Source organism: Gekko japonicus, unplaced genomic scaffold, assembly GCF_001447785.1.
Source record: "Gekko japonicus isolate JY-2015 unplaced genomic scaffold, Gekko_japonicus_V1.1 scaffold1454, whole genome shotgun sequence".
Classification (NCBI taxonomy): Eukaryota; Metazoa; Chordata; class Lepidosauria; order Squamata; family Gekkonidae; genus Gekko; species Gekko japonicus.
In genome coordinates, this window is record NW_015174884.1 from 149374 (window position 1) to 174724 (window position 25351).

General features: G+C 43.1%; 1 protein-coding gene across 1 annotated transcript in view; it reads left to right on the plus strand.

Moving 5' to 3' along the window:
- Positions 1–471: 471 nt before the first annotated feature.
- Positions 472–25351, plus strand: part of USP45 (ubiquitin specific peptidase 45) — a 106527-nt gene continuing 81647 nt past the window's right edge. The window contains exons 1-5 of the mRNA XM_015424911.1: positions 472–602; positions 10954–11068; positions 12019–12188; positions 13843–13946; positions 15762–15862. Of these exons, the coding sequence (XP_015280397.1) occupies positions 10963–11068; positions 12019–12188; positions 13843–13946; positions 15762–15862 (481 nt within the window). The 5' untranslated portion in view covers positions 472–602; positions 10954–10962. The remainder of the gene's footprint in view (positions 603–10953; positions 11069–12018; positions 12189–13842; positions 13947–15761; positions 15863–25351) is intronic.

Genomic DNA, 25351 nt, shown 5'->3' on the forward strand with positions numbered 1-25351 from the left:
AGAGCACATCTATTACCTGCCGTAAATTAAATAATCTTGTAAAGTTAGTGTCCCCATATTTCAGTTGAGGTTGAAAGTGGCTTTACCTGAGGCCGTGAGTCTAAGCAGCCCTAGTTGCCACCGGCTTGTCGGTATACCTGTGGCTGTTAAAGACAACGTTAGCTCAGCGCTCAAATGGGTAAAAGCGTACAATACAATGCAATAGAGTCATTTTTTCCCAGCCGCAGACACAGGACACCAGCCTGCAAGCTGGGAGGCCCGTTCACGGCCGCGTTTTGCGTTTCCAGGACGACCCCTAACGCGACCCCTGCCCCTGTTTCCAAGAGAGCTGAGAGGGCTTCGGGGACCGTAATTAGTTGCAACGGAGCTCCCTCTGCAGTCACAGCTGTTGGTGTTTACACGGAGGCCACCACTCACCCTCCCGCCCCACTCTCGGTCTCCAAACAGCCGGGGGGCGGGACGGGACAGCCGAGGCTGGCGAAGGGAGCGGCCCTCGCTGGGACTTAGTTTCCTTCGCCGCTTCCTGCTCCTCCTCCTCCTCTAGCTTCTTTTGCTATCGCGTCAGCTTGCTGCGTCTCCGGGCGAAGCAGTAGCCCCACGCGGTGAGTGAGGAGGCAGGAAACAGAGGCGGGAGGTCGGGCTGAGGCGGGCCCAAGCCTAAGCCTGGAGGTCTCGGGAGGACTCTGTGGCGGGGAGCGCGCCTCCGTATTTTGCAGGGCATGGCGGAAGCTGGAGTTTTAGTCGCGTTGGCTCTTGGGCGTATCTCTTGGGAACGGCGGGACCTTTCGGGGAGTGTTTTTGCGACCCTTGTATAGTCGGCTGTGGCTCAGCAGCCGTTTTGGCCTGCAGAGGGCAGAGCTTTCTAGTCACTCGGGACTGTCGCTTAGGCCCTGGCCTACGAGGCTCGGAGGCTGCTTGAACCACCCTCAGTGTGGCCTTCTTGTATCACGGCCTAAGCAGGCAGCCTGCGGAGGACGGATATGGGATGTGATGCCGCCTTATGGGTTTCTGCTTGGCCTGTGGATGGATGGGGCGGAGCTGGTAGGGAGGGTTCAGGGGTATGAACGGGAAGTATTTCGTCCAGGGGTCATTTCGTAGAAAAAGAGCTAGGGGAACTCATTAGCATAACTCATTAGCATATGCCACCCCCCCTGACATCACTGGAAGTGTGTCATAAGGCCACACACCCCGCCCCCAATGGTCCTGGCTGCCGGGGCTGGCGGTGGACCTGCAAGGCCGTGGGAGTGCCAGGAAGCCCCGTGAAGGCCCTCCCTGGCCCCAGGCAGGCAGGGGTGGGGAGAGGCAGGGAGGAAGCAACTTACCCTCCCTCTTCTCCTGCCTCCCCCTGGCTGAATGAGGGCCGGAAGTGGGGCAGCTGGAAGCAGAGGGCGGGGCTTCGTCATGTGCCCCGCCCCCCGTACCTCACCCGGGGGAACTGCGTTCCCCCGCGTTCCCCCCGAAATGACCTCAGTGTGAGCTCTCAGAAAGACCAGACGTGTGCGGGTAAATCTGTCTGTGTTGAGTTGTTTTGGGCTCTCAAGTAAGTATGTATGGCCTTTAAAGTAAGGCTGAATGAAGAACGTGGCACTTAATCCCAAATAAACCTGAGTACTGCTTGTACAAAGTAGCTCTGGGTCCCAGGACATGTAAAAAGAGGAGCTCTAATACAGAACAATAGGACATGAGCAGTCGAGTGGCATTTTAAAGAGTAAGAACATTTACAAGTGGGGAATGTACAAGGACTTGCAGACAGTGTTCCCTCTAAACTGAGTTAGTGTGAGCTAGCTCACAGTTTTTTAGCCTCCAGCTCACAAATTTTGGTCTTAGCTCAGGAAGGATGGCTCCAGAACAAACTAATTTATGTAGTAGCCAAATCACTTGCCCACAATTTTAATGCCAGCAGCTCACAAAGTAGAATTTTTGCTCACAAGACTCCACAGCTTAGAGGGAACATTGCAGAAGGCATTTTCCCTCCTCGCTATTTCTTTTTTCCTTCTATAAAAGCCCCCGTAGTCTCACCTCGTTAACTGCTTCCTTCTCACTTGCCAGCCAAACTACCTTCTTTTATTTGTTGCCCCCTGCCCATCTTAAGTTTTCCCTGCTTCCCTCTCCATGGCAGCTTCTCCCTAGAAAACTTTGCATGGTTCCCGGGGCTAGGCTGGGCCAGTTGTGTGGTGCTGCCCAGCACGCTCAGTTGCACAGTGGGAAACCTGCCAAGACTTTTGAGAGGGGCACCTCAGTTTCCCCTATATCCCACTTATCATCCTTCTTTCCTCCTGGCATTGATCCATCAGTCTACTTTTTATCTGCCCTACCAAACTGTAGTATTTATTTCGTTTGCACCCCACCTTTCTCACAATGGGGCCCAAAGGAGTTTATGTGGTTTTCATCCATTTTATCTCACAACAGCCCCATGAGGTAGGTTAGGTTGAGCCCAAAGTCACCCAGTAAGCACCATGGCAGAGTGGGGATTTGAACCTGGGTTTCCCAGATCCTAATCTGAAGCTCTAACCATTAGACAGCACTGGCTTTTGTGGGGTTGCTTTTTTGGGGGCCAGGGTGAGTTATGTAAATCTCTTGGTATGAAGTTGCCTAGTAGTTGCTGCCAGCTCTGGCCCCAGTGAGTCATTCTTCAAAGGCCAAAACAGCCCTGGAAAGGGCGCTGCTCCTCTCCTTTTTTAGTGACAGAAACCAAGGCTTGAAGGCTGGCAGTACTGTTGGGTTGCCTAGCAATGGCTACTGAGTGCATTTGTTTCTAAAATCTATAGGCACTACTTCTATTACTTTGAGTGTTTGTAATTTCCAACTTTATTTTTATAGATTTCAGGTTTTCCTGCAAACCAGGGACTTTTCTCAGGTTTGTAGAAAGAACTGTTTTGTCTGTTCATGGATCTAGTCACCTGATTTAAGTATCCACATATGGGGCTATGTTGAGTATTAGATATATCCATAAACTTTGTGAGTCAGGAGGACTCAATTCACTGGGTTCAGGTTGTTAGTATACTGGTGGTATAAGAAACAAAATTGGTAAATCGGGCTGTTTTGGTCTACCTTCTGTTGATTTAGGTTTATGTAAGCTATCAGATAACATAAAATCTAGTTATCAGACAAATCTGATTAGGAAGGAAATGTAGCTTTAAAAACTGAAATTGCTAGAAGCAGTAGTGCAGGACTAATTGTAAGCTCAGTGTTCAGATTTAGAATTTCACCAATAATTTGGGTGCCACATTTAAGATTCCTAAAATCTACAAATTAATTCCTGATTTGGCAAATAGTTCAAGATTATTTCTGTCTTTCAGCTATTTGAGTTCAGTGATTTCAAATTGTAAAATTCAATAACCTTTGAATGTCTAGTTTACTTTGTTTTATGTTCCTGAGCAACTTCTTGCGCTAGCTGTTCTTCATTGGGCTTAGCCAAAACAGAATAGAAAGCATCACCATAATTATTTGGTCTTTGTCTCTTGCATGTTTACTAGAAGTAAGTTCTTCTGATTTTATTGGCATTACCCTTAAATATGCATGCCTGGGTTTGCAGCCTGAGGTTTTTTGTTCTGTGTATTTACTAGGGTTGCTGACTAGTACCACTCTTTATTGAGTTGACATGCTAACACAGCCTAAACTACCCCAACTAATGTAATATACAAGCTGTCGACACTGTTGGTCCTGGGATCTGAAGAACATCTCTCAGGGAGGTGTTGCATTAAACAATAGTCGAAACTCTACATACAAGTCTTAGTTATCAAGGGATGCAACAGTATATAAAGACACCAAGTGTAATCCTAAATGAAGTTAAAGTATTTACTCAAATGCAAGACTTTTCACAGGTATGTGATAAAAAGAGGGGGCTGTCTTACATTTGCATCCAAATTGTTATTAACAACAATACATTTTTTGGGTGTGTGTTGCATTTTTAAAGGCATCATCATACATTAACAGTCATCTTCCTTTTGAGCAAATACAGTTCGCCTTTCTAAGTTTGTGGAAGCCTAAGTCTTAGAAGCATGTCTCTTTAGGACTGGACTGTGAGTCTTCTATCCACAGTATTCCTGTGAATTATTTTCCATCAGGTGACAAAAAGGTTGACAGAAAGGCTGCATATTATGCATATTAGTATTTCTGCTTGATTATATGTTGCCATTTCACTGTATGTCAAAAAAATTCCATTGATTCTCTTATCATTTCATTTTTTCATGCATTGTTCACATTTTTATTCCCATGTATCCCAAACCTTTTCAGATGAGGGATTTTAAGGGCATCTGTCCTTTCAGCATGTATTGCAACAGTAAATAGTGATCATTTCCTTGAGATACATGTATGATATTATTCTCAGGAAAATTCAGTAAGAACTCTAGAGTGTTGTCTGTTCACTCATCACCTGTTATTTCCTGTACTGTACACACATTTCCAAAGCGTTCTGATTTGGTGATATACCCACAATCATCTCCAGTTTTTCAGTTAGAGTTTACTGATTTTAAATAGTGTGTATTTAGAATTAAGCTTTAGATCAAGTAGTTCAGAACAACTACACATTACCTGTATTCATGCTCATTATATTGTGACCTCATATGCAAATATCCATTAAAAGAGGGGGAAAGTCTAGCTTTTTACATGGTTACTTCTTAATTTCAGAATATATGTTCTGTCTACAAAAGCTCTCACAGTAAGTTTATCGCATAAAATACATAGGATAGTTACAGAACCATGCTAAGCAGAATTACATCTTTGTTCATTTCTACTGTAACTTCTGTAGAGAGACATTTCAGAAATACACTACTGAAGCAAGATTATAAATTCATATTTAAATCTTATGGTAAGTAGCATTTAAACATGTAAGAGCTAGAGAGCAATTTAAATAAAAAGTTAAATTGACAGCTGAAACAACAAGTGGAAATCATGCATTATCTTTGCTAATGTTTCTGGTTTACATGCTGTGACCTGGATAGCCTAGGTTAGCCTGATCTTGTCAGGTCTTGGAAACCCTGGTTAGTATTTGCATGGGAGACCACCAAGGAAGTCTAGAGTTGGTACACAGAGGCAAACCATCTCTGAACGCCTCTTGCCTTGAAAACCCTACAGGGTCACCATACGTTGGTTGCAACTTGATGGCAAAAAAAGAGAGGTTTACATAAGCAATAGTTAGTGGATGATTGAGAGTTACATTTCTCTTAAGTATTTGGTAACATTTCTCTTTAAGTATTTGGTAATTATCACTCCAAAATACAAGGTACAGATTAATAGAGCATTTGTTTGATTTATTAGCACTTTCTTTTGTTTCTAGATAATTTGAGAATACATAAATCACCTTAGTAGTTTAGACTAAGGTACATATTGTCCAGCATTGTGTTTCCAATAGTGGCTAATCACATGCATACTCACAAGCAGGACTTGAAAGTGAGACATCCCTCCCATTGTTTGGTTCTTCTCCTCCTTCTTATTATTGCTATTCTGTCTAGCCACTATTTAATTTAATCAAATATTTGATTTTTTTGTCAGGATTTTCAAAACATTCATTTTTATATGCTGTTCGTATATCTTTCTTTAACTGAATAGGTAATTTGCCTGCTATGCCATTTCAGTTAATTCTATCCAGCGTAACTGGCAGACATATGAAAATGAGAACACTGGTTTCTGCGATTTAGCAGTTGCTGTAACTTATTCCTTCCCCAAAGCTTTTTCTAGCTTTGGAATGGAAGCAGCATTGTAGTTCATGAGTATATAAAGCTCACTGTATGTTGACTTGAGAAGATGTTCTATAATACATTTGACTAGTAAATATTTTGTCAGATTTCTTCGGGAAATATTGTGAAACTGGTATTCCACAGATTTGTTTCCCCCTAAGTTGTACAGCAGTGCACCATCTGTCTCTTGAGGTTTTGCTGGTAATGTCCAGAGTAGAGCAACTTGTCCTTGGTTTGGGATTGACATGTGTCAAGAAGGACAATCTGGGACAGACTGCTACACAGCCAAAAAAAGAAAAGGGAAAAAAAAGATATGATATGATATTGCACTCTAAGCAGTTAGTCACTGGCTTCCTGGGAAACAGTGCTAATCACTTAGTCAGCCTGACATCTTGCTTTCCTGTCAACTGCTGCATGAATCCCCTTAGGCTGTACCAGAGCCATATATCCTAACCTATTATCTCTGTAGGTTCTTTGGCTGTCTAAATTGGTTCTTAAAAATGCAGCCAACTAACAAGGTCTGTTGTTGTATTTTTTGTCTTTTCAGTGCAACTTTTAATTGCTGACTGTTTCGGGGATGAAACTGAAAATTGGCAAAGAATATAAATGACATTAGCACATAAAATGGGCTGCAGATAAGTTCCTACCTGCAGCACCATGATTATGCTGATTCTCTGCTTCCTCAAACAATGAGCTTGCAACTAAACCCATATTTAACACATCATGTCAGAACTGCCAAAAGAGGCTGAGTTTTGAGTTGGAGTGTGTGATCAAGTTCTGGGCTTGTTAAGTCCGTGCTTAACAAATAGCCAGAGAGTGATTTCAGCAAAACTCAGGTTTATTTCAGCTCGACTATCAACTTCTCTGACACGGTACAACATCTGATAGCCCGAACAGCTTTTCCATTGCAGCTGCTCGGTATTTAAACATTCCGGGCTAATGTAGCCACACCTACTATACAATTCTCAACCTATCAGGTTGTTCGCATAATTGCCCAATCACAAGTGTTCCCACCACAGACAGTTCAAATGTGATTGGACACAATTCTTTCGGCGCGAATCCTTGCCGACGTCTGAAGCTTAGCATAGCTTCTCTATGGGATGATTCACACTTCATCCTCATGCATTCAGGGCAGCATCTGAATACATTACAGGGCTCCATCCAGTTGTCGCTCCATTTGACATCAAACAAGTGTCAACTTTAAGGGGTGTGTTTGTGACTCTAAACACTAATTTTTCATGTTGCTTCAACTTACCTTTGTTTGCACTGATGTTCTGGAGATCAGAATTCATGCTTGCTTTGGGTAAAATAATTTGTTTGAGAAGGTATACTATAGCTTCTGTTGTTAAAATAGAACCCTTCTTTCTGTGGACAAATGCCTCATGATGCCTGAAAAGCTGTGAGATACAAAAAAAAGGGAAGGAACAATGTCTGTTGTAAGTAGCAGCTGAAATTGAATAGATCAATGTTTGCCTGGTCTGTTTCTATGAGCATGTGGTGCACTGCTTATTTGGGGAACTGTTTTCCACTTTAAAATTATACTCTGTGTTTCTAAACTGGGTAGTTTCTGCTGCCACCAGGAATTTTAAGAAATTCCAAATCTTCTCTCTGTTTCTGCTGCTGGTAATGTGACCTAGGGTCTGGGCTTTTCAAAGGTCTATGTGGCCCTGAGGAAGGATTGAACTGAATTCTGGGTTAAACTTAAAATATGATTTATTGATTAAAGAACAAAAAATAAGTTGCTGGTTAATTGTAACTGTATTGGGGAAAAGGAACTGGTAAATAAACTAGCAAAGTATCACACACAGTCTTTTGACATTAAGATCCCACTCTGACAGGAATCTTTCGCATAGGCAGCCACACTGACTTAGCTCTTTGCACTATTGGTTTTCTTTCTTTACTTTAGCATCTCACAGACCCTTCTCATAGCTCCTTCACATTCAAACTCTTAAAGCTGTATATACTGAACTCTGAACTCTTTAAGTTTCCACACAGACTCTGTCAGCTCACTCAGTGACTGACTCACTCTAAATCTGACCTCTCCATAACTCAGATTCACTCAAACTGGCTTCAAGACACACATCTCCCACACTGTCATTCACCAATCACAGCACACTTGTCTCCCTCAATCATTCTACTCTACTAGCACTACTCTACTACAAACATTTAAAGGAACACACACACAGTAAAACAAGGAATCATTACAGAGCAGTATAATATGGGAGCACTTAACTTATGTGAGATCGTATACTTAGTTCTCTGAAGAGGGGAATCATACATTATGTTTTCAAGTTCATGGAGGTAAATTTGCATGAGTGAGCTGTAACCGTTTTATACTTCTTACGTGAGTATGTTGCTTAACATGAAGAGTGTTTGTGTACAAGTTCACCTCTAATGTCTTCTCTAAACTCACTCATTTGCCTTCATTTTTTAAAAAAATCTTGTTCACTAGAACTGACATGCAGGCAGCTGTTTTTACTCAGTGAACTGCAGGTGAGGAAGATTTTCCCTCCCAGTTTTGTTGTTCATGACAATAGTTGGATTTATTAAAATATAACAATTACTCAGGTTTCAAAATGAATCTCCTCTAAAATGAGAGTAAATTTAAGGCTTCTGAGTTCTTAGCTACTTCTTAAATATGTATTGAAACAAAATAAGTGAAAGGGGAAATGGAGGTATTGTGATTCATAAGGAAGTGATCTCTGTTGCCATGATCCCTAATTTGGGATGCAATCAGAACTGAATGTGGGTATCTTGAGCTGATCTTGGAGTGATGTTGAGGTCCCCTAGACTTGTGGGCTTGGATCCATCAGAATATTTCCATAGATGGAAGATTTGTGCCTGCAGAGTGTGACTTAATCTCCTTCCTCCTGTGGCACCTCAAAAAAACCCAACCTTGTTTCCAGATAGGGATTAAGACAGATTGCTTTAGTTGCTCTAGTTGATAACATTTGTTGGGAGAGGTACAGGAGGGATATGATCTTGTTAATTCTTCTGCAGCTTTCAGCAGCTTTAAATACTGTTATCCATGGTATCCTTCTGGACCATCTGCTGAGGGAAACTGAGTTTCAGTAGTTGTCTGCCTGCCTTTTTTGGGAGGTTCCAAAAAGTAGTGCTGGGAGACTACTGCATTTGTTGTTGTTGTTCAGTTACACAGTCGAGTCCGACTCTTCGTGACCCCATGGACCACATCACACCAGGCCTTCCTGTCTTCCATCATGCTCCGGAGATTGCTTAATTTCATGTTCGTTGCATCGATAACACTGTCTAACCATCTCATCCCCTTCTTCTTTGACCTTCAATCTTTCCCAGCATCAGGGTCTTCTCCAGTGAGTGCTCCCTTCTCATTTGGTGGCTAAAGTATTTGAGCTTCAGCTTCAGTATCTGGCCTTCCAGGGAACAGTCAGGGTTGATTTCTTTTAGGATTGACTGATTTGATCTTCTTGCAGTCCAAGGGACTCTCAAGAGTCTTCTTCCAGCACCATAATTCAAAATAATCTATTCTTCGGCGCTCAGCCTTCCTTATAGTTCAACTCTCACAGCCATACAGTACTACTGGGAATACCATTGCTTTGACCTAATGGACTTTTGTTGGCAGGGTGATGTCTCTACTTTTTATTATGCTATCTAGGTTTGCCATTGGTTTCCTCCCAAGGAGCAGGCATCTTTTAATTTCATGACTGCAGTCACCGTCTACAGTGATCTTGGATCCCAGAAACGTGAAGTCTGTCACTGCTTCCACGCGTTCCCCTTCTATTTGCCAAGGAGTGATGAGGCCGGATGCCATGATCTTAGGTTTTTTTGATGTTGAGTTTCAAGACAACTTTTCTGCTCTCCTCTTTGATCCTCAGCAAGAGGCTCTTTAGGCCCTCTTCACTTTCTTCCATTAGAGTGGTATTGTCTGCATATCTGAGGTTGTTGATATTTTCCCCAGCAATCTTAGTTCCGGCTTGTGATTCATCCAGACCGGCGTTTCGCATGATGTACTCTGCATATAAATTAAATAAGCAAGGTGACAATATACATCCTTGTCGTACTCCTTTTCCGATGATAAACCAATCAGTTGTTCCATATCTAGTTCTGTTGCTTCTTGACCCTTATACAGGTTTCTCAAGAGACATGTGAGGTGGTCTGGTACTCCCATCTCTTTAAGGACTTGCCACAGTTTGTTGTGATCCACACAATCAAAGGCTTTAGCATAGTCACTGAAGCAGAAGTAGATGTTTTTCTGGTACTCTCTTACTTTCTCAATAATCCAGCAAATGTTGGCATTTTGATCCCTAGTTCCTCTACCTCTTTGAAACCCAGCTTGTACTTCTGGCAGTAAAAAAGACTACTGCATTACCCTATGAGAATTAACCCATGGGTTTGACCTATCCAGTATTTCTTAATGTCTAACTGAAACAATTGGGTCTCTGGAGTGAACTGCCATTGATAGATTGCTGGGGGATAATTCCTATGAGAAAGAGCAAATGTTCATAGCACTGCCTTCTACAAGCTCCCAGTAAGATTTCATGTGAGGTCTCAATTAAGAGTCGGACATGCATCTGATATAGAATACAGTGCCCATGACATTTCTGAGAATTTCAAATGACAGATTTCAACAGAGGAAGCGTGGCGGCCACTACCAGTCTGTAGTTCTGGTTCATTTACTGCTCTAGGAGGTATTAAGTTGCTGTATGCTTTAAAGGCTTTCAGAACTGTCCTTGTGCTTAAATATCTGATGCAGTGATTGATGGCTTTGTCCAGATGCTAGTCATGGTGATGACTGTGGTCTTACCTATAACTGGGTGACAGTTGATCTAGTTCTGGACTCCTCAAATGCTTCAGGTAGTTATAATTACACATCTGCATGAGAAAGTATAAGAGATAATGTAAAATTGTGTGTGTGTGTTGGGGGGGGGGTACTTGTTGTTTACCTGAATAATGAATACCAACTGGCTAGTTGTAAAGGATTCTGGGAGGGGCTTAATTGAAGCACTGCTGTAGAGACGAGTCATGTTCAAAACATGTTTTCGTTTAATACAGCCCCTTTTCCTACTAGTTGTTGGTGGCCTCACTCATGTTACATGATGAGATGGCTGTCTGGTGCAGCATAGAAGTGGCTTAAAAGAACTAGTTGTGATAACCATAATCAGAACTGCCATTTATTTGCGCTGTTTATGTCATCTGTGTGTCAGTTTAGTGGAAAACTTAAGAGTTGATAATGGCAGCTAAACCTTTGTATTCTGATATGATGTATAGTGGTACATATTTCTGTTTCTTTCTTTTACAGCAATAACAGATGCGGGTGAAAGATCCATCAAGGGCTATAACTGAAAAAACGAAGAGACACAAAAAATCAAATCAGCTTCAGGATGAAGACTCCTCAGATGACATTGCAGGAAAAGGTAATTTAAATGAAGTTGCAGGTTCTGACATGGCCAGAGACAATTGACAACTGTCTAGATATGTGTGGTAGCTGTGTATATATGTGTGATGAGCAGGAGGTATAGATGCATCACCATGCACAAAGGAGGACTTTTTGTATGCTATAAGTGACTTGTATTAATGTTGGTTGCAAAAAGCTTGATTATGGTTGTTTTTTGTATATACTCAGGTAGAGAGACAATGTTGGCAGTGATCTCAGATACATTTTCTACCAGTAACAGGTGCCTGAGGGTGGTGTGAGTCACCCATTATTCATCAAGGAAAGGAAAGGAGTGTCCATATGGTTGTAATTAGCCAATAAAGCAAATACCCATGGGAGTTTCCAGTTTAATTGGAAAGTGTAATAGCAGAGATTAGTCAGTTTGTGGCCTGGTGAGTTATGAAGTCATTTTGTCCTGAAGAGTTCTCTTGTTTTGAGAAGTAGAATTGCATTCCATTACTGGCAGAACTGGAGAGAAGGAGTTAAAATAGTAATGACAATGCTTTAAAAATGGGTGGTAGGGAGAAAGGGTGACAAAAGTTTGGAGAGGGTGGCCTGTATCCTATGCAAAGAGAGTGAGTAGAGTGCTTGTCACATAGCTACAAGGCCTGCTGTGGCCAATGTCATGCTAATGCATGACATTGGGGGGGGGGCAACATGCCTTGTAAGACCTCTGGAAACTCTGAGTGACATTCAATGATCATGTTGTGGATTTGCCTTCTTTTCCCCAAGGTATGATGGTTTTTTAAAAATCAAATGGTTGCTGCTGTTGTGATGGAAAAACTGCTAGTGGCATGAGGAGAGTGTTGCTACTTTAGACTCAATTACTTGCAAATATATTTGAGCCTCTCTCTCTAAAAAGAAGCAAGCAAAATAACAGAATATTAAAATGTTTGCTCATCCTGTTCCTTTTTATTTCTTATTCTGTAGGTTTGACATGCCAGCATGTAAGCCAAGCCGTGGATGTTCATTATGTGAAGAACGTGGTAGCTCAGAATATCTGGTCAGTATGTTCTGAGTGCCTAAAGGAAAGGAGAATATGTGATGGTGAGCCAGTAATGCCTACAGACATATGGCTTTGTCTCAAATGTGGAGCTCAGGTAAATATATTCAGTTTGTGAGTTGGCAGATCAAAGATCATATTTGACATATCGTTACATACTATTTATTTATTTATTTGATTTATATACCGCCCTCCCCACGAGCAGGCTCGGGGCAATTTACATCAGTATCATTAAACAATAATTTAATAACAGATTAAAAAACATAAAATCATAAAATACTGTGTAAAGTAATTTGTACAGATGTCAATTAAATTAATTTGAATATAGCAGTGGTGCCCCAATGTCAAATTAGATCCAGGCCACTGGTGGGGTGGTTGGCTAGGAAGAGGGAGGGACGTCTGCCACCTTAACCAAAAGCCCGCTGGAAGAGCTCCATCTTGCAGGCCCTGTGGAACTGTAGTAAATCATACAGGGCCCTGATCTCATATGGGAGCTCATTCCACCAGGTAGGGACCAGGGCCGAAAAAGCCCTGGCCTTGGTTGAAGATAGATGGACGTCCCTGGGGCCAGGAACTGCCAGGAGATGTTGATTTGTGGACCTCAGTGTCCTACGGGGCTCATATGGCTTATCCACTTTACTGGAGCTCTAGAATGTACCAGCAGTAATCAAATAAGTGCTAGGGATTACATTATTTGGTGGGATGTAGATCAGGGGTGGCTAAACTTGCTTAACACAAGAGCCACATGGAATAAACATCAGATGTTTGAGAGCCGCAAGACATGAACAAATATTACACACACAATTTTATTGAAAAATATGGATATTTGCTTTTTATTAACATTAAATGAGACTGCCAAAAATAAAAACAAAAGGGGTAAAAACAGATGTTGAAAATGATATTTAACTTTAGATGCAGAAGGAAGGGGGGGAGAGAGAGAAAGATGGAAAGAAAGAAAGTGGAAAGTAAATAGATGGGGGGAGAGAGGGGGGAAGGAGAGGTGGAAAGAAAGCAAACTTTAAATGCATCTTCCAAGACCTTCCCACCCCCACACTGGCTGACTTGGCTTGGAGAAGGGATTTAAAGAGACAAATGCCTTCTCCAAGCTGGCCGGCAGGGGTCTTTAAGAATGCATTTAAAGTTAAAGTTGCTTTCTTTCTCTGCTCTCTCCCCCACCTCAAGCCTACCCAGGGAGGGGAACACTGGCTGGGGAAGGGAAGACCGATCAGGGAGGCATGCCTCCCCTTTGCTTCCTCAGCCGCCTTGTTGGGAGCCACACAATATGTGTGAAAGAGCCACATGCAGCTCCCGAGCCGCAGTTTGGCCACCCCTGATGTAAATCATATAATGATTTAGTTCTAGCTATTCCCAGGAAGAGTGGGAATAGATTAGTAGGTGGTGACCTGGGGAACAGTAAACTGCTAAACAGTTCTGGGAAGTCCCTTAGAGTGAGTTGGTTGGCCAGTGAAAATCAAATAGGGCCTGTTGACCTGTTGCATGGCTGGTCCGTTTAGGGATGGCTATGTTGACTTTATGTGGTGGCCAAAAAACACTTTTGTATGTTTGTAGGGTGGTAGGTCCCCACATTTGTATGAGAGTATAATGTAAGTGACAAATATTGCTTGTAAAGTTATTTTTTTCTTCTTGAAGTGCTCTTTTTATTAACAAAATTGATTTTGCATTTTTCTGAATAAAACAGTTTTAGTGATTTTATTGAAGGATAATTTCATTTTTTTATCAATAAACTTTAGGGCTGCAGTCAAAACTCAGAAGCTCAGCATTCTCTAAAACATTTCCAGACTGCACGGGCAGAACCTCATTGCATTGTAATCAACATCAGCTCATGGATTGTATGGTAAGATTATTTGTGTGTGTTGTCTATCTGGTAGAATATAGGGCTGTGTAAATGTGTATATGTAAATATAATTTATACCTTGTATATTACATGTAATATATATTATACCTTGTACACTTTTCTGGGGATTAGAGTCAAACTAGAATGATACAATAGTGCAGCTGATTTATTGTGACCTCATAGGGTTTTTAAGGCAAGAGATGAACAGAGATGGTTTGCCATTACCTGCCTCTGTGTAGCAACCCTGGACTTCCTTGGTGGTTTCCCATCAAAGTACTAACCAGGGCTGACCCTACTTATTTTCTGAGATCTGACAAGATTAGGCTGGCCTGGGCCATCCAGGTCAGGGGTATGATACAGTACTTCTTGTAATTAAAAAGAAATTTTAAGTTAGATAAAGAATCTGGTTTCTTACAGCATTAATAAATCCAGTAGTACTGGAATGAATGGCAGTGTTTCCTTAACATAATGGATCTCAGGATCAGACACAAAACCTCTAGTACCAGCCTTCATGTAATGGCCCTAGGATCCACTCTTGGCTCCACCTCTGATATCTCCTAATGGCTGCTATAAGGCATCTGTGCCCTGCAAGACCAGTTGTATGACACTGGTTGGGCTGGAAATGGGGAAGAGCACTGCCCTCCATTCCCCCATACTTTTATATGGCATCTCATGACCATGAATGACCAAAAGAAGCCGTTTGTTTATAGTGTTCATAACTAATAGAAAGGGGAGCTGGAGCTTTCCAGATGTAGATCACAGTTCAGCTAGAGGTTTGTGGCGTCCTCTTATTTGGGAGGACTGGTTTTCACTTTAAATGTGGTCTTTGCTTTTGTAAACTGGGTAGTTTCTGCTGCCACCAGGATTTTAAAGAATTCCAAACCTGTCCTTTGCTGTTGGTAAAGTGACCTAGAGTCTGGGCTTTTCAGAGGTCTCTGTGGCTCTGAGGAAGGATTGAATTGAATTCTGGGTTAAGCAAAATATGATTTATTGATTTAGGAACAAAAAGGAGTTGCTGGTTAACTGTAACTGTCATGGGGAAGAGAAACTGGTAAAAGAAACTGGCAAGGTATCACACACAGTCTTTTGATCATAAGATCCCTCTCTGACAGGAATCACTCTTTCACTGGATAGCCACACTGGCAAAGTTCTTTGTATTTTTACTTTCTTTCAGATCTTTAGAGTTTCACTTTTGAAGACATATGTACTGCACTCTAAACACTTTAATTTTCCACACAGACTCTGTCAGCTCACTCACTCACTGACTCCTACTCAAAAACTCCAACTGATTTCTCTAATTGACTTTTCATAACTCTTCAAGACACACACAGAGATTCCTTTCAAAAACTCCTTCCACACTCTCTCATCGTCCAATCACACCACACTTGTCTCCCTCACTACTCTGCTATCACTGCACTCCAACCAAACATTTAAAGAGACACACACACTCTTAAAACAAGGAATCATGTCCTTATTTGCACTAATGCACTCTCTCAGCCCTTTCATGTGATTTGAGATACTTATTACTGTTAAGCAGACAACTGTCCAAAAATATGGTAACACCGTTCTTTAAAGCCAGAGTTCCATCAGCATAAGAGTAGTGGTTTTAATGGAATTTTAGGCAGGTAGGGAACGCAAATTAGGAAATGAAGAATTGTATTTTACTATTTTTGTGGTTGTAAAGTGTGCTTTATATAAAGTCAATACTTGTTTAATCTCTGTAGAGGCAGATTCTCAGTGCTTTGGAGATGCAGTCATAACATTTTATTTAGCATCTTGAGCTTATTTGTTACAGTATTTAATTTTTTATTTAAGGTGCTATGAATGTAATGAAGAGCTGTCAACACACTGCAACAAGAAGGCTTTGGCGCAAATAGTTGATTTCCTCCAAAAGCACGTTACCAGAAATGAAACAAGTAAGATACTACAAATTTTATGTGGTCTAGAAGCTGATATGCTGCCCTTGTTTTTCTAAATCAGAATGGAGCAACATAAGGCTTGAGTGGTTTACTAGGTCCTTTAGGGGTTTTCAGTGTGTTTATAGCACCAGAACAGCTCTCAACACACATGACTGACTCTTCTTCAGAATTAGGAAGAAAAGTCCTTTAGTTAGTAAAGGGACAGGGGAGTTTCACTATTGACTGTAAACTTCTACAAGAGTTAATTTATTTTAAAAAGTGCTAGGGATCAGATCTGCATGTAAGCTGTGGGGGAGAGTCAAACTATCCACCCCCTACCCATTTTGCAGTTCTATGGCCCTTGGTTATTGCATATTCCCTGTTGCTCGAGCAGGAAGGACGTAGGCCAGATTAGATATGAGTGGCCTTCTCTCTGACTCATTACTTAGCATGTATTTGTATGATGGCCCCATCCACTTCCCTCCCTCAGAGGAAAGATTTTCCTTTCTTTTCCCTTTCTGACTTATCAGCCCTAGTGGTCTGTTTTCCTGAAGAACTTAGGCTGTTCCACCCTGTCTCAGTATGATATTTTGCTGTTGGCTCAGCCCAGAAATCTGAGGGAAGGGTCAGGATCACCCTTTAACTTAGACCACTGAAAATGGCACTTGCAATGTTTGTATATTCCAAATTAACAAAGTATTGTACTCAACATAGACGGAAAAGGTTAGGTGATATCAAGGGTTGAAATTTCTGTGGCAAAACCAGTACATGTACAGACTTTAGTTCTTACGTTTCAGGCTAATGAGAGTTTCTTAAGCTTTTTACAGTGACTTAAATCTTTATGTTGAGAGGCTTTTGTTCCAGGGTTTTCCCCAAACACTTCAGTATACTTTCTTTGAGTATTCTATAACTTTTTTGGTTTCCAGAAGTCTGGTACACTCTTTCCAGTACCCAACCCCTTCTCTTGAAACAGTAGTACTCATCTTGAGTTTTTAACTGACTCTTAAGGTCTCTAAAGGCAGTTTCTAACCACACCAAACCAGGGATCTCTGCACTCGTAAGAGCTAATTCCCTTTTTCACTGGGTAGGGAAATTCATCTCTTACTAGAAGATCTGTCCACTTTCTTTGGCCTGAATGGGAGTCTCCGTCTAACTACCCACTCATTCTTTCCAACTTTCCCCATTTCTCCTGTGTTAAACTGCTCTCAGTCAGGGCTGAATTTCAGAACTGTCAGTAGACTCTTCTCAGGGCTGAAATTAGCATCCAGTTCAAAAGTCTTTGTCTGCTCAGCTGATGCTAACCAGTCAGATCTCTTGGAGCAGCCTGTAACTCAAGGCTCTCTGGCTCTGTGAAGAATTAACCCTTCACAGTCCTTTATATGTTTACACAGCAAGTCTAAGCTTCTTAAAAGAGCAGTCCATGGAACAACATGTCATGGTAAGGGATGCAGACTGGGTAGAGTGTTAACCTGTTAGCTCCCAGGCTAATTTTGAATTACAAGTGCTAGGGATGTGCATTCGACTTTCCTGAACCAAAAAAAATACTGAGTAAATACCTTATCAGTATTTTTAAAGCCAAATGCAAATTCAGGAAACTTTTCGGCTTCCAAATATAGTCTCCTGAATTTATTTGGCTTTTTTGGCTTTCGGGTAGCCAAATACCGACCTCCCTCCGCAATTTCACTCCCCTCCAGTCAGCCGTGGGAGTGAAACTGACCAGGGAAAGCCTCCTCTCCAATGCTCTCTCTAAGCTTGGAGTCTTGTGAGCAAAAATTCTACTTTGTGAGCGACTGGCATTAAAGTTGTAAGTGAGCAATTTGGCCACTGCATTAATTAGTTTGCTCTGGAGCCATCCTTTCTGAGCGAAGACAAAAAAGTGTGAGCCGGAACACTGCTCCTCTCTACCTTCCCTCCTCCAGCTGCCCCAGGGCTGCTGGAGAAGCAAGGGCAGAGAGCCCAGCCATGTTTTAATGCCTTTCTTTCCCTCTCCTGTTCGGGGAGAAGCTTCGGGGGGGGGAGACATATTTCCATGCATGCCTTTGCTTCTCCAGCCAACTTGCTGCAGTGGGGGGGGGGGACTGGGGAAGCAAAGGGCAGGCATGGAAACATGTTTGGGCTCCCTGCCTTCCCTTCTCTTGCTACTCTGGGTTAGCTAGAGAAGGGAAGGCAGAGAGAGGAGGCTTTCCTTTGTCAGTTTCACTTCCTTGGCTGGTCTGCTCTTAGGTTTATGTGGCTTAAACCTAACAGCTGACTGGCAGGGAGTGAAATTGACAAAGAAAACTTAACTGGCTTCCAGAGGGAAAGAAGGCATTTTTACTTGCCTCCCTTCACTTCTGTTGAGTATATCAGATCCAAATATATATTTTAGGGAATACCAAATATTTCCCCAGTCCTGATACTTTACCGGTATTGGTCTGGGGATATTTGGCATTTACCTATATTTTTCGAGTCTGATATACCCGAAACCGAACAATACTGACTTTTTTTTTTGCATTCCCCTAACAAGCACCAAAGAAACCAAATTCTGTGTGAAAGGAACCAGATGCAATCCAAATACCATTTAACTACTTTTATTTCAGTAATGCAACAATGAAGATTTTAAGGCAACAAGGTTTATTCCTTCATTTCAGTTTCTTATTACAGATTCCTCAACCCAAGAGAATAAACTCTCAAAACAAGCAGACAAACAAAACACACACACACCATTCTCCAAACAACAACAAAATTCTAAAAGTTTCTTCACTGTTTTTCTTAACCCAAGAGAATTCCCCCCAAAACAGACATTCTTAATAAATTCTAACGCACCTTACCTCAATACTTCCTCTTCTTACCTCAGCGCTAATTCTTCACAATACTAGATTACAAATTACGGCATTCTCACAACGAACAATATGACAATAGAATGGACAAGAGGGGACCCGCAATAAAATGTTTCCAACCCACCCTATTGGCATTTCAATGCAAGGGAAGAACTAGCTAAGCCCACACATCTCCAGGCAAAATCCTGCACAGACTCACGCTCCTGCATTCTTTGAAGATGAAGAGGTTTTCCTCCCCACCCACTACGTTTTTTCTTTTCCCTCTAACAGTAAACCATAAAACTAATTGGCTGGGAGGAGGCGGGAAAGAGGGAAGAGCCCAGGCGCTGGGAACGTCTCTCACCTGCTACAAAAGGTGGAATCAAAGACATGTTTATTTTCTACTGGTTCCCCCCCCCTTTTTTGAGTAAGTGTGCATTTTCTTCTTGCAATTGCATGGAAAGTAGAAGGAGCCACCTGAGGAGAGTGAAGAAAGCTGAAAACTGTTGCAGTTTGCTAAAACACTTTAAAAATCGCACGGTAGATGCTGTTGTCGGCTGCTGGAGACTTGAACATTCAGTGGAGGGTGTGTGGCTATGGGGGTGGGAGGACTTAAGGCAATCAGAACTAAAGGATAGGTCCAGGTAGAACTACAGGGGAGGGAGGGAGGGAGGGAGGGGGAGAGAAGACTCCTCGTCCTCTGCCTTGGTAAGTCCATTTCCTGCACACGTGCAGTGAACACTGATTTACTTTTTGTTCATTTTTAACCTCCCCCATATATTTTTAAAAGTTTTTAAATTTTTCTGCACACCTAGGGAGTGACCCGCGTGTGCAGGATAATCTCTTTTCCCTCCACGTGCCCCCGATCTGCAGAAATACGTATCCGCACGCAGAGGGCCATGTTGAGAATTAGATATATAGACAAGAGGGAAGACCTGCGAAACTCGTGGGGGGGCGGGGGAGCTCTAAATTCAGCAGGCGGAGGAGGAACCAGGAGCAGGTGAGCTCCCCCCCATCCTGCCTGCTCCTCCGTCCCCCTCCCCCCCCGTGGCTGCAAAGCGCGGCCCGTGCGGCTTGTAGCCGCCGGGCCTCGGCGCTTCCCCCGCGCAGCTGCAAAGTGAGGCCCCCGCGGCTTGTAGCCGCCGGGCCTCAGCACTTCCCCCCACCCCGTTGCAAAGCAAGGCCCGCGTGGCTTGTAGCCGCCGGGCCTCGGCGCTTCCTCCCCCTGCTGCAAAGCGAGGCACCCAGGCCTCGGTGGCCCGCCCGGTCGCCCGGCTGCCCGGATGGCTGGCTGGGTCTGAGGCGGCGGCGAGGCCGGCTGCAGAGCGTTCCCTGCGCATGCGCAGGGGATGCTCTGTCAGTTTCGGGGGGATTTACGTATCCCCCCAATATTTTTTTACAGGTTTCGGATTTTTGTGCACACCTGGGGACCGTACCAAGTGTGCAGAAATATCTCCCTCTCCCCTAGGTGCCCCCGATGCGCGGATTTAGGCATTCTTTAGATTCACTCAGAGGACGTAGAGGATAACCTGAAAAAAGAGCAGAGTGAGAGAGAGGGCATAAACCCTACCCCAAAGCTCTGCTTCTACATTTATACCATTTTCAAGGTATCCTTCTTCTTATACCATAAGTGTCAAGCTCGAGCCTTGCTTGTCATATAATGTTATCTAACTACACATAGGCTCTGTGGCCTCAGGGGTTAATTGCTTTCTCAGAAGAACTCAGTCCACTGTTTTAATCTACATGCTGTTTATCTTCCTAGCTAGAAGGGGTGTGTGTGGTACCAGCTTGGAGTAGTCTACGAGGCTCTGGGAAATGTATGATCTCAGCATCCACCTGGACCTTGGGTGCAGGGAATGTCTAGATAATGTAATGGCTAGTGGCAGGTGTGTGTGTGGGGGGGCAGCCTTTAGGGCAGGTTTGGATCTTTGGTGGGCTGAGTGAGAATATCGATTGGGTAGTTTGACTTTGGGGGAATGTTTTGCATGTAGTATAGGGTCAGTCCTGGCACCTGGGTGTCAGTTCTGACACAGAATCTGTCAATGCTTGGAATCTTTCCAGTTCTCAATAAACAAATCTTGCTGATACAAGAGTGTTGTGAGAGTGATTGCATCCAACACCTGAGAATAAGATGTCATCCTGGCTAGATAAACTATATAACCAGTTCTGGATTTTTCCAGTTGGGTCCTCCTGTCAGAACTCACAGCCAACAACATAGTACACGCTTATCAGGAAAGGTAATACTTTACTGAAGAGCTATAGATGCATTAACATAGGCACTGTTAAGAATGGCGGCTGCCCCAGGGGCATAATAGGATATAGGGTATTCGTATGCATCCCCTCACTGCCCTGGCCAATTAGCCGCACTCCCGTGTGCGGGAGAAAGAGCTCAGGCCGTTTAGCGCTGAAGCTGGGAACCAAACTCTCTCCCACGGTCCCCGAGAAACCCAGACATCAACATCACCACCTGCAGAACTTATAGATAAGCATTACAGCAGCAAAGAAGCCCAGAAGAAATGCATTGGCAATTAGAATACAACTAACGTCCCCACCCCCATGGCAGCATAGCTGACATACTGCCCCCTCGAAAATCACCTTCTCTCAAGTCTTCCGTGAGGTCCCCCGGTCATTCCGGGAGGTCTCCCGGGTTGTCCGGGAAGTCACGATGAAACTTACGCAACAGCCTAGGGGCCCGAATATCCCCTACTTCAACCCATTGGAGGTGCTGGGGTCCAAAATCTGACCATTCAAGCAAATACATCAATTTCTCACGTTTTATCTTAGAGTCCAGAATCTTTGAAATCTCAGTATTCCTCGCCCTCAACTAAGATCGGAGGGGGTACAGGATTCGATGGACTCCAGGGACTGGAACCGGAATCCTTTTTCAGGAGGCTGAAATGAAACACAGAATGCAACTTTCTCAGGTTTTTAGGGAGATCTAGTTCCACGGCAACATCATTGATCACCCTTTTCACAGGAAATGGACCAATGTATTTCCAGCCCAGCTTTCGACTTGGGCGTAGCATCTGGATGTTTTTAGTAGACACATAAACCGAGTCCCCAGGCTGTAGAGCTCAACCCTCCACTCTTCTCTTATCAGCCTGACATTTGTACGCGTCCTTGGCAGCATTCAAAGTCTTACACAGTAGAGGCCACGAATCCCTCAATTGCTTACACCACTAAGCAGCATCCCCCGGCCCTAAGTCATTGTCCCCTTCCAGGAATGGGATAGGCGGGCTATTATAACCATACAATGCTTTAAATGGGGACATTCCAATAGAGGAGTGACACGTGTGTGTCAGGTACCCCTATCCCCATCGCCTCAGGAGGCGGCAGAAGAAGGCAAACCCGGGCTAGGAAAGCCAGATATCGAAACCAGGGCACCAGGTCGAGCACGAGTCGCCAGGAGGAAACCCAGGCACCAGTACCACGACAGCTGCGAGGAATCAGCAATCAAGTCCCCGGACCCGACCGAGCGGCGGCTGGAAGGAGCTTCAGAGGGCAGTGGCTTTAAGCGGGAGGGAATCGGGAGTATTCTGAATAATAAAGTTGAAACAGGTGTTCCACACCGGTGAGGAGGAGATTGGGCAGAAACCGTTAAGGGCGCAGCGGTGGCAACACACGTGCCCGGGGTTTCTACTCAATAAAAAGAGCAGAGACGCCAAGTTCAGGGGCTCTGCCTTTTTCGATTCTGAGGTGTGAACCTGGCAGTCAACCGATTCTGCTACTCCGTCGCGACCGCTTAAACCAACACCTCGGCTCCCGCAAGAACCTCCAACGTTACAGTGTTGTTATAACAGAACTCGGCCAGAGTTAACAGGTCAACCCAATTATCCTGTTGATAGTTCGCAAAACAACGAATATATTGCTCTAAAGTCTAACTCGCTCCGTTTGTCCGTCCGTCTCTGGGTTGATAAGCTCTACTCAGGCCCCTCTCCACCCCCATCAGTTTCATTAGCTCCCCCCAGAACTGAGAAACGAACTGAGTCCCCTTGTCGGAGACCACCTTGGTCGGGAGCATGTGCAACCGTTCAACGTGAAGGAGAAATGCTTTGGCCAAGGCTTTCGCCGTGGGCAGGGAAGCAAACGGAATGAAATGGGCTTGCTTGGAAAACAAGTCCACCACCACCCAGATAAAAGTCATTGATTTACTCAGTGGAAGATCTGTAATGAAATCCATGGAAATTACTTCCCAGGGCCTGCTCGGGGTAGGCAGGGGGTGTAACAGCCCTGGGGGTTTCCCTGGTCGAGGCTTACTCATGGCACAGGTCTGGCAGGATTTTACAAAAGAGGATAAATCCTTTCGCATTTGCGGCCACCAAAACTGCCGTTGCAAGAGCTGAAGGGACTTAACAAAGCCCGGGTGTCCCGACAGTTTGGAGCCATGCACAGCTTGTAACACTTCCCCCCTGAGGGCAAGGGGAACAAACAGTTTATGTCCTCGATACCAACAGCCGTCTGCCCATAGCTCGAAGTCCCCCTCTGCTTCGAGGACAGGGCAGTGGGGGGTGCATACGAATACCCTGTATCCTATTATGCCCCAGGGGCAGCCGCCATTCTTAATAGTGCCTATGTTAATGCATCTATAGCTCTTCAATAAAGTATTACCTTTCCTGATAAGCGTGTACTACGTTGTTGGCTGTGGGTTCTGACACCTCCAAAAGACACATAAAACTTGGCAAGAGCTCTTTGCCTGGTAACTTTGACATTAAGGCAAACATGCAAATTCTCCCTTTTTTTAAAAAAAAGCTGAAAAAGGGGCTGTCAAGGCCACATTTTTAGTAAGTCAAAAGGATTTAATTGATAATCAACAAATGTCACAGTGCTGTATTAGAGAGAGGCTTATTTTTGCTATGGATATATGTAAATAGATTATGTGGATTATGACCAAATGATTGGGGGGGCGGAGTCTGTAGATTTGCTATGATGTTTGAAGATTTATGATCCCAAATAATAGCATTTATCAATTTCCTATTTTAGTTACTTAAGCTTATAAATGTCATTTAGTTTACTGTGTTGCATATTTCTAAAACATTACAAATCTTGACAAAACTGAGCTCTGTTTTTTATAGCTACATCCCAACAATGGTCATGGATGCACAAATTAAATTGAATAAGTCCTCTCTGGAATTTAATGCTTGATCAGTTTTCAATGAAATTATTGTGCAATAGGGTTAGAGATTAAAGTACTTCATACAGTACATGGTTAATTTGTGATTATGAGATACGATGGTAGGCACTAACAGAGATGGTTTTTTAGATCATAGAAAATGTATATAGACTTTGCTTTACAAGCATACTACACTTTACATGTTATTCAGTTTTTCCTTCCTCCCTATTAGCTTACCCTACAGGGGGCATGGAAGCCTCAGCAATGTTGTAAATGGATTAAGTAACCCCAAAATGATCACTGAGACCTCATGATGTAGTTCTGCAAAATCTTGGTCAGCATTCTTCAAAAAAAATTATGCGTTTGTATGCAAAGTTCACTTTTATGATATCTGAGATATTTAAACCTCCCAGTGCAGAAACATATCCCCTGTCATTCTACTCTTCTCTTTTTCCTTGTGAGGTAGATTAGGCTGAGAGTGTGGCCCAAGGTCACCTAGTAAGCTTCCATGGCAGAGTGAGGCAGTGAAACTAGGGTCTCCCACATCCTAGTCTGACACTCTAATCCAGGGGTGTCAAACATGCGGCCTGGGGGCCGGATCAGGCCCCCAGAGGGCTTCTATCAGGCCCGCAGTGCAACTGGCTGTCTTCTGCTTCTTCTAGTTCTGCTGCTGCTGCGTCATCATAGGTTTGCAGATTACAGATACACACCTGAACAGCATACTCAAGATTGCAACAGCACAGACATTTTGATGTAATAATTCAGAGCAAGAGGTGTCAGTTATCAGGGACTGTAAATAAACAAAATATTGCAGGAGTGCTAATGTTTTAAGCATGTTTTATTTTAAGTAAAAAAACGTTTTTGTGTTTGTGTCTTTTATAAAGTTTATATGTCCACTACTTGGCATTACATTTTATGACACACGTGGCCCGGCCCAACAAGGCCTCATTTATGTCAGATCCGGCCCTCATAACAATTGAGCTCAACACCCCTGGATACAGAACAGGGCTGTAGTCTAAATTTTTTTTTTTGTAATGACCTACTGCACCGGTTTGTTTTGGAGAATAAATAAGACAGAAACCATGGGCACTGTGATCAATTAATAAATACATCATAACAGCAAGACCAGTATAATGGAAAATGTTTTTTGAAGTCTTCAGTATAATTCTACACAGTGAAATAAAAATATGAATGAGTGAAAATATCCAGGTTTCCCTGCTGTAGTCTATGCCACGTGTACACTATGTATGATTGATTTGTCATATGCTCTATCATGCTCTTATGGAGCTGTGGTGGCTCAAGTGGTTAAGATGCTGAACTGCAGGCTGTGGAAGGTCAGTGGTTCAGAATCCCAGTTCTTTTCCAGATATTTCTTAAAGTCCTTCCATTCTTCAAAAAATTCTTCATCTTCTTTGTTGTTCAATTTCTTAGTAATTTTATCCATTTCTGCCATGAACTGAACTTTATGTATCCAGTCTTCAATTTCTGGTACTTTTTCAAGTTTCCAATATTGCGCATATAGCATTCTTGCTGTCGTTATTAGGTACCAGAATAAAGTTCTTTTTTCCACATTAACTTCTTCCATTTTTAATCCCAAAA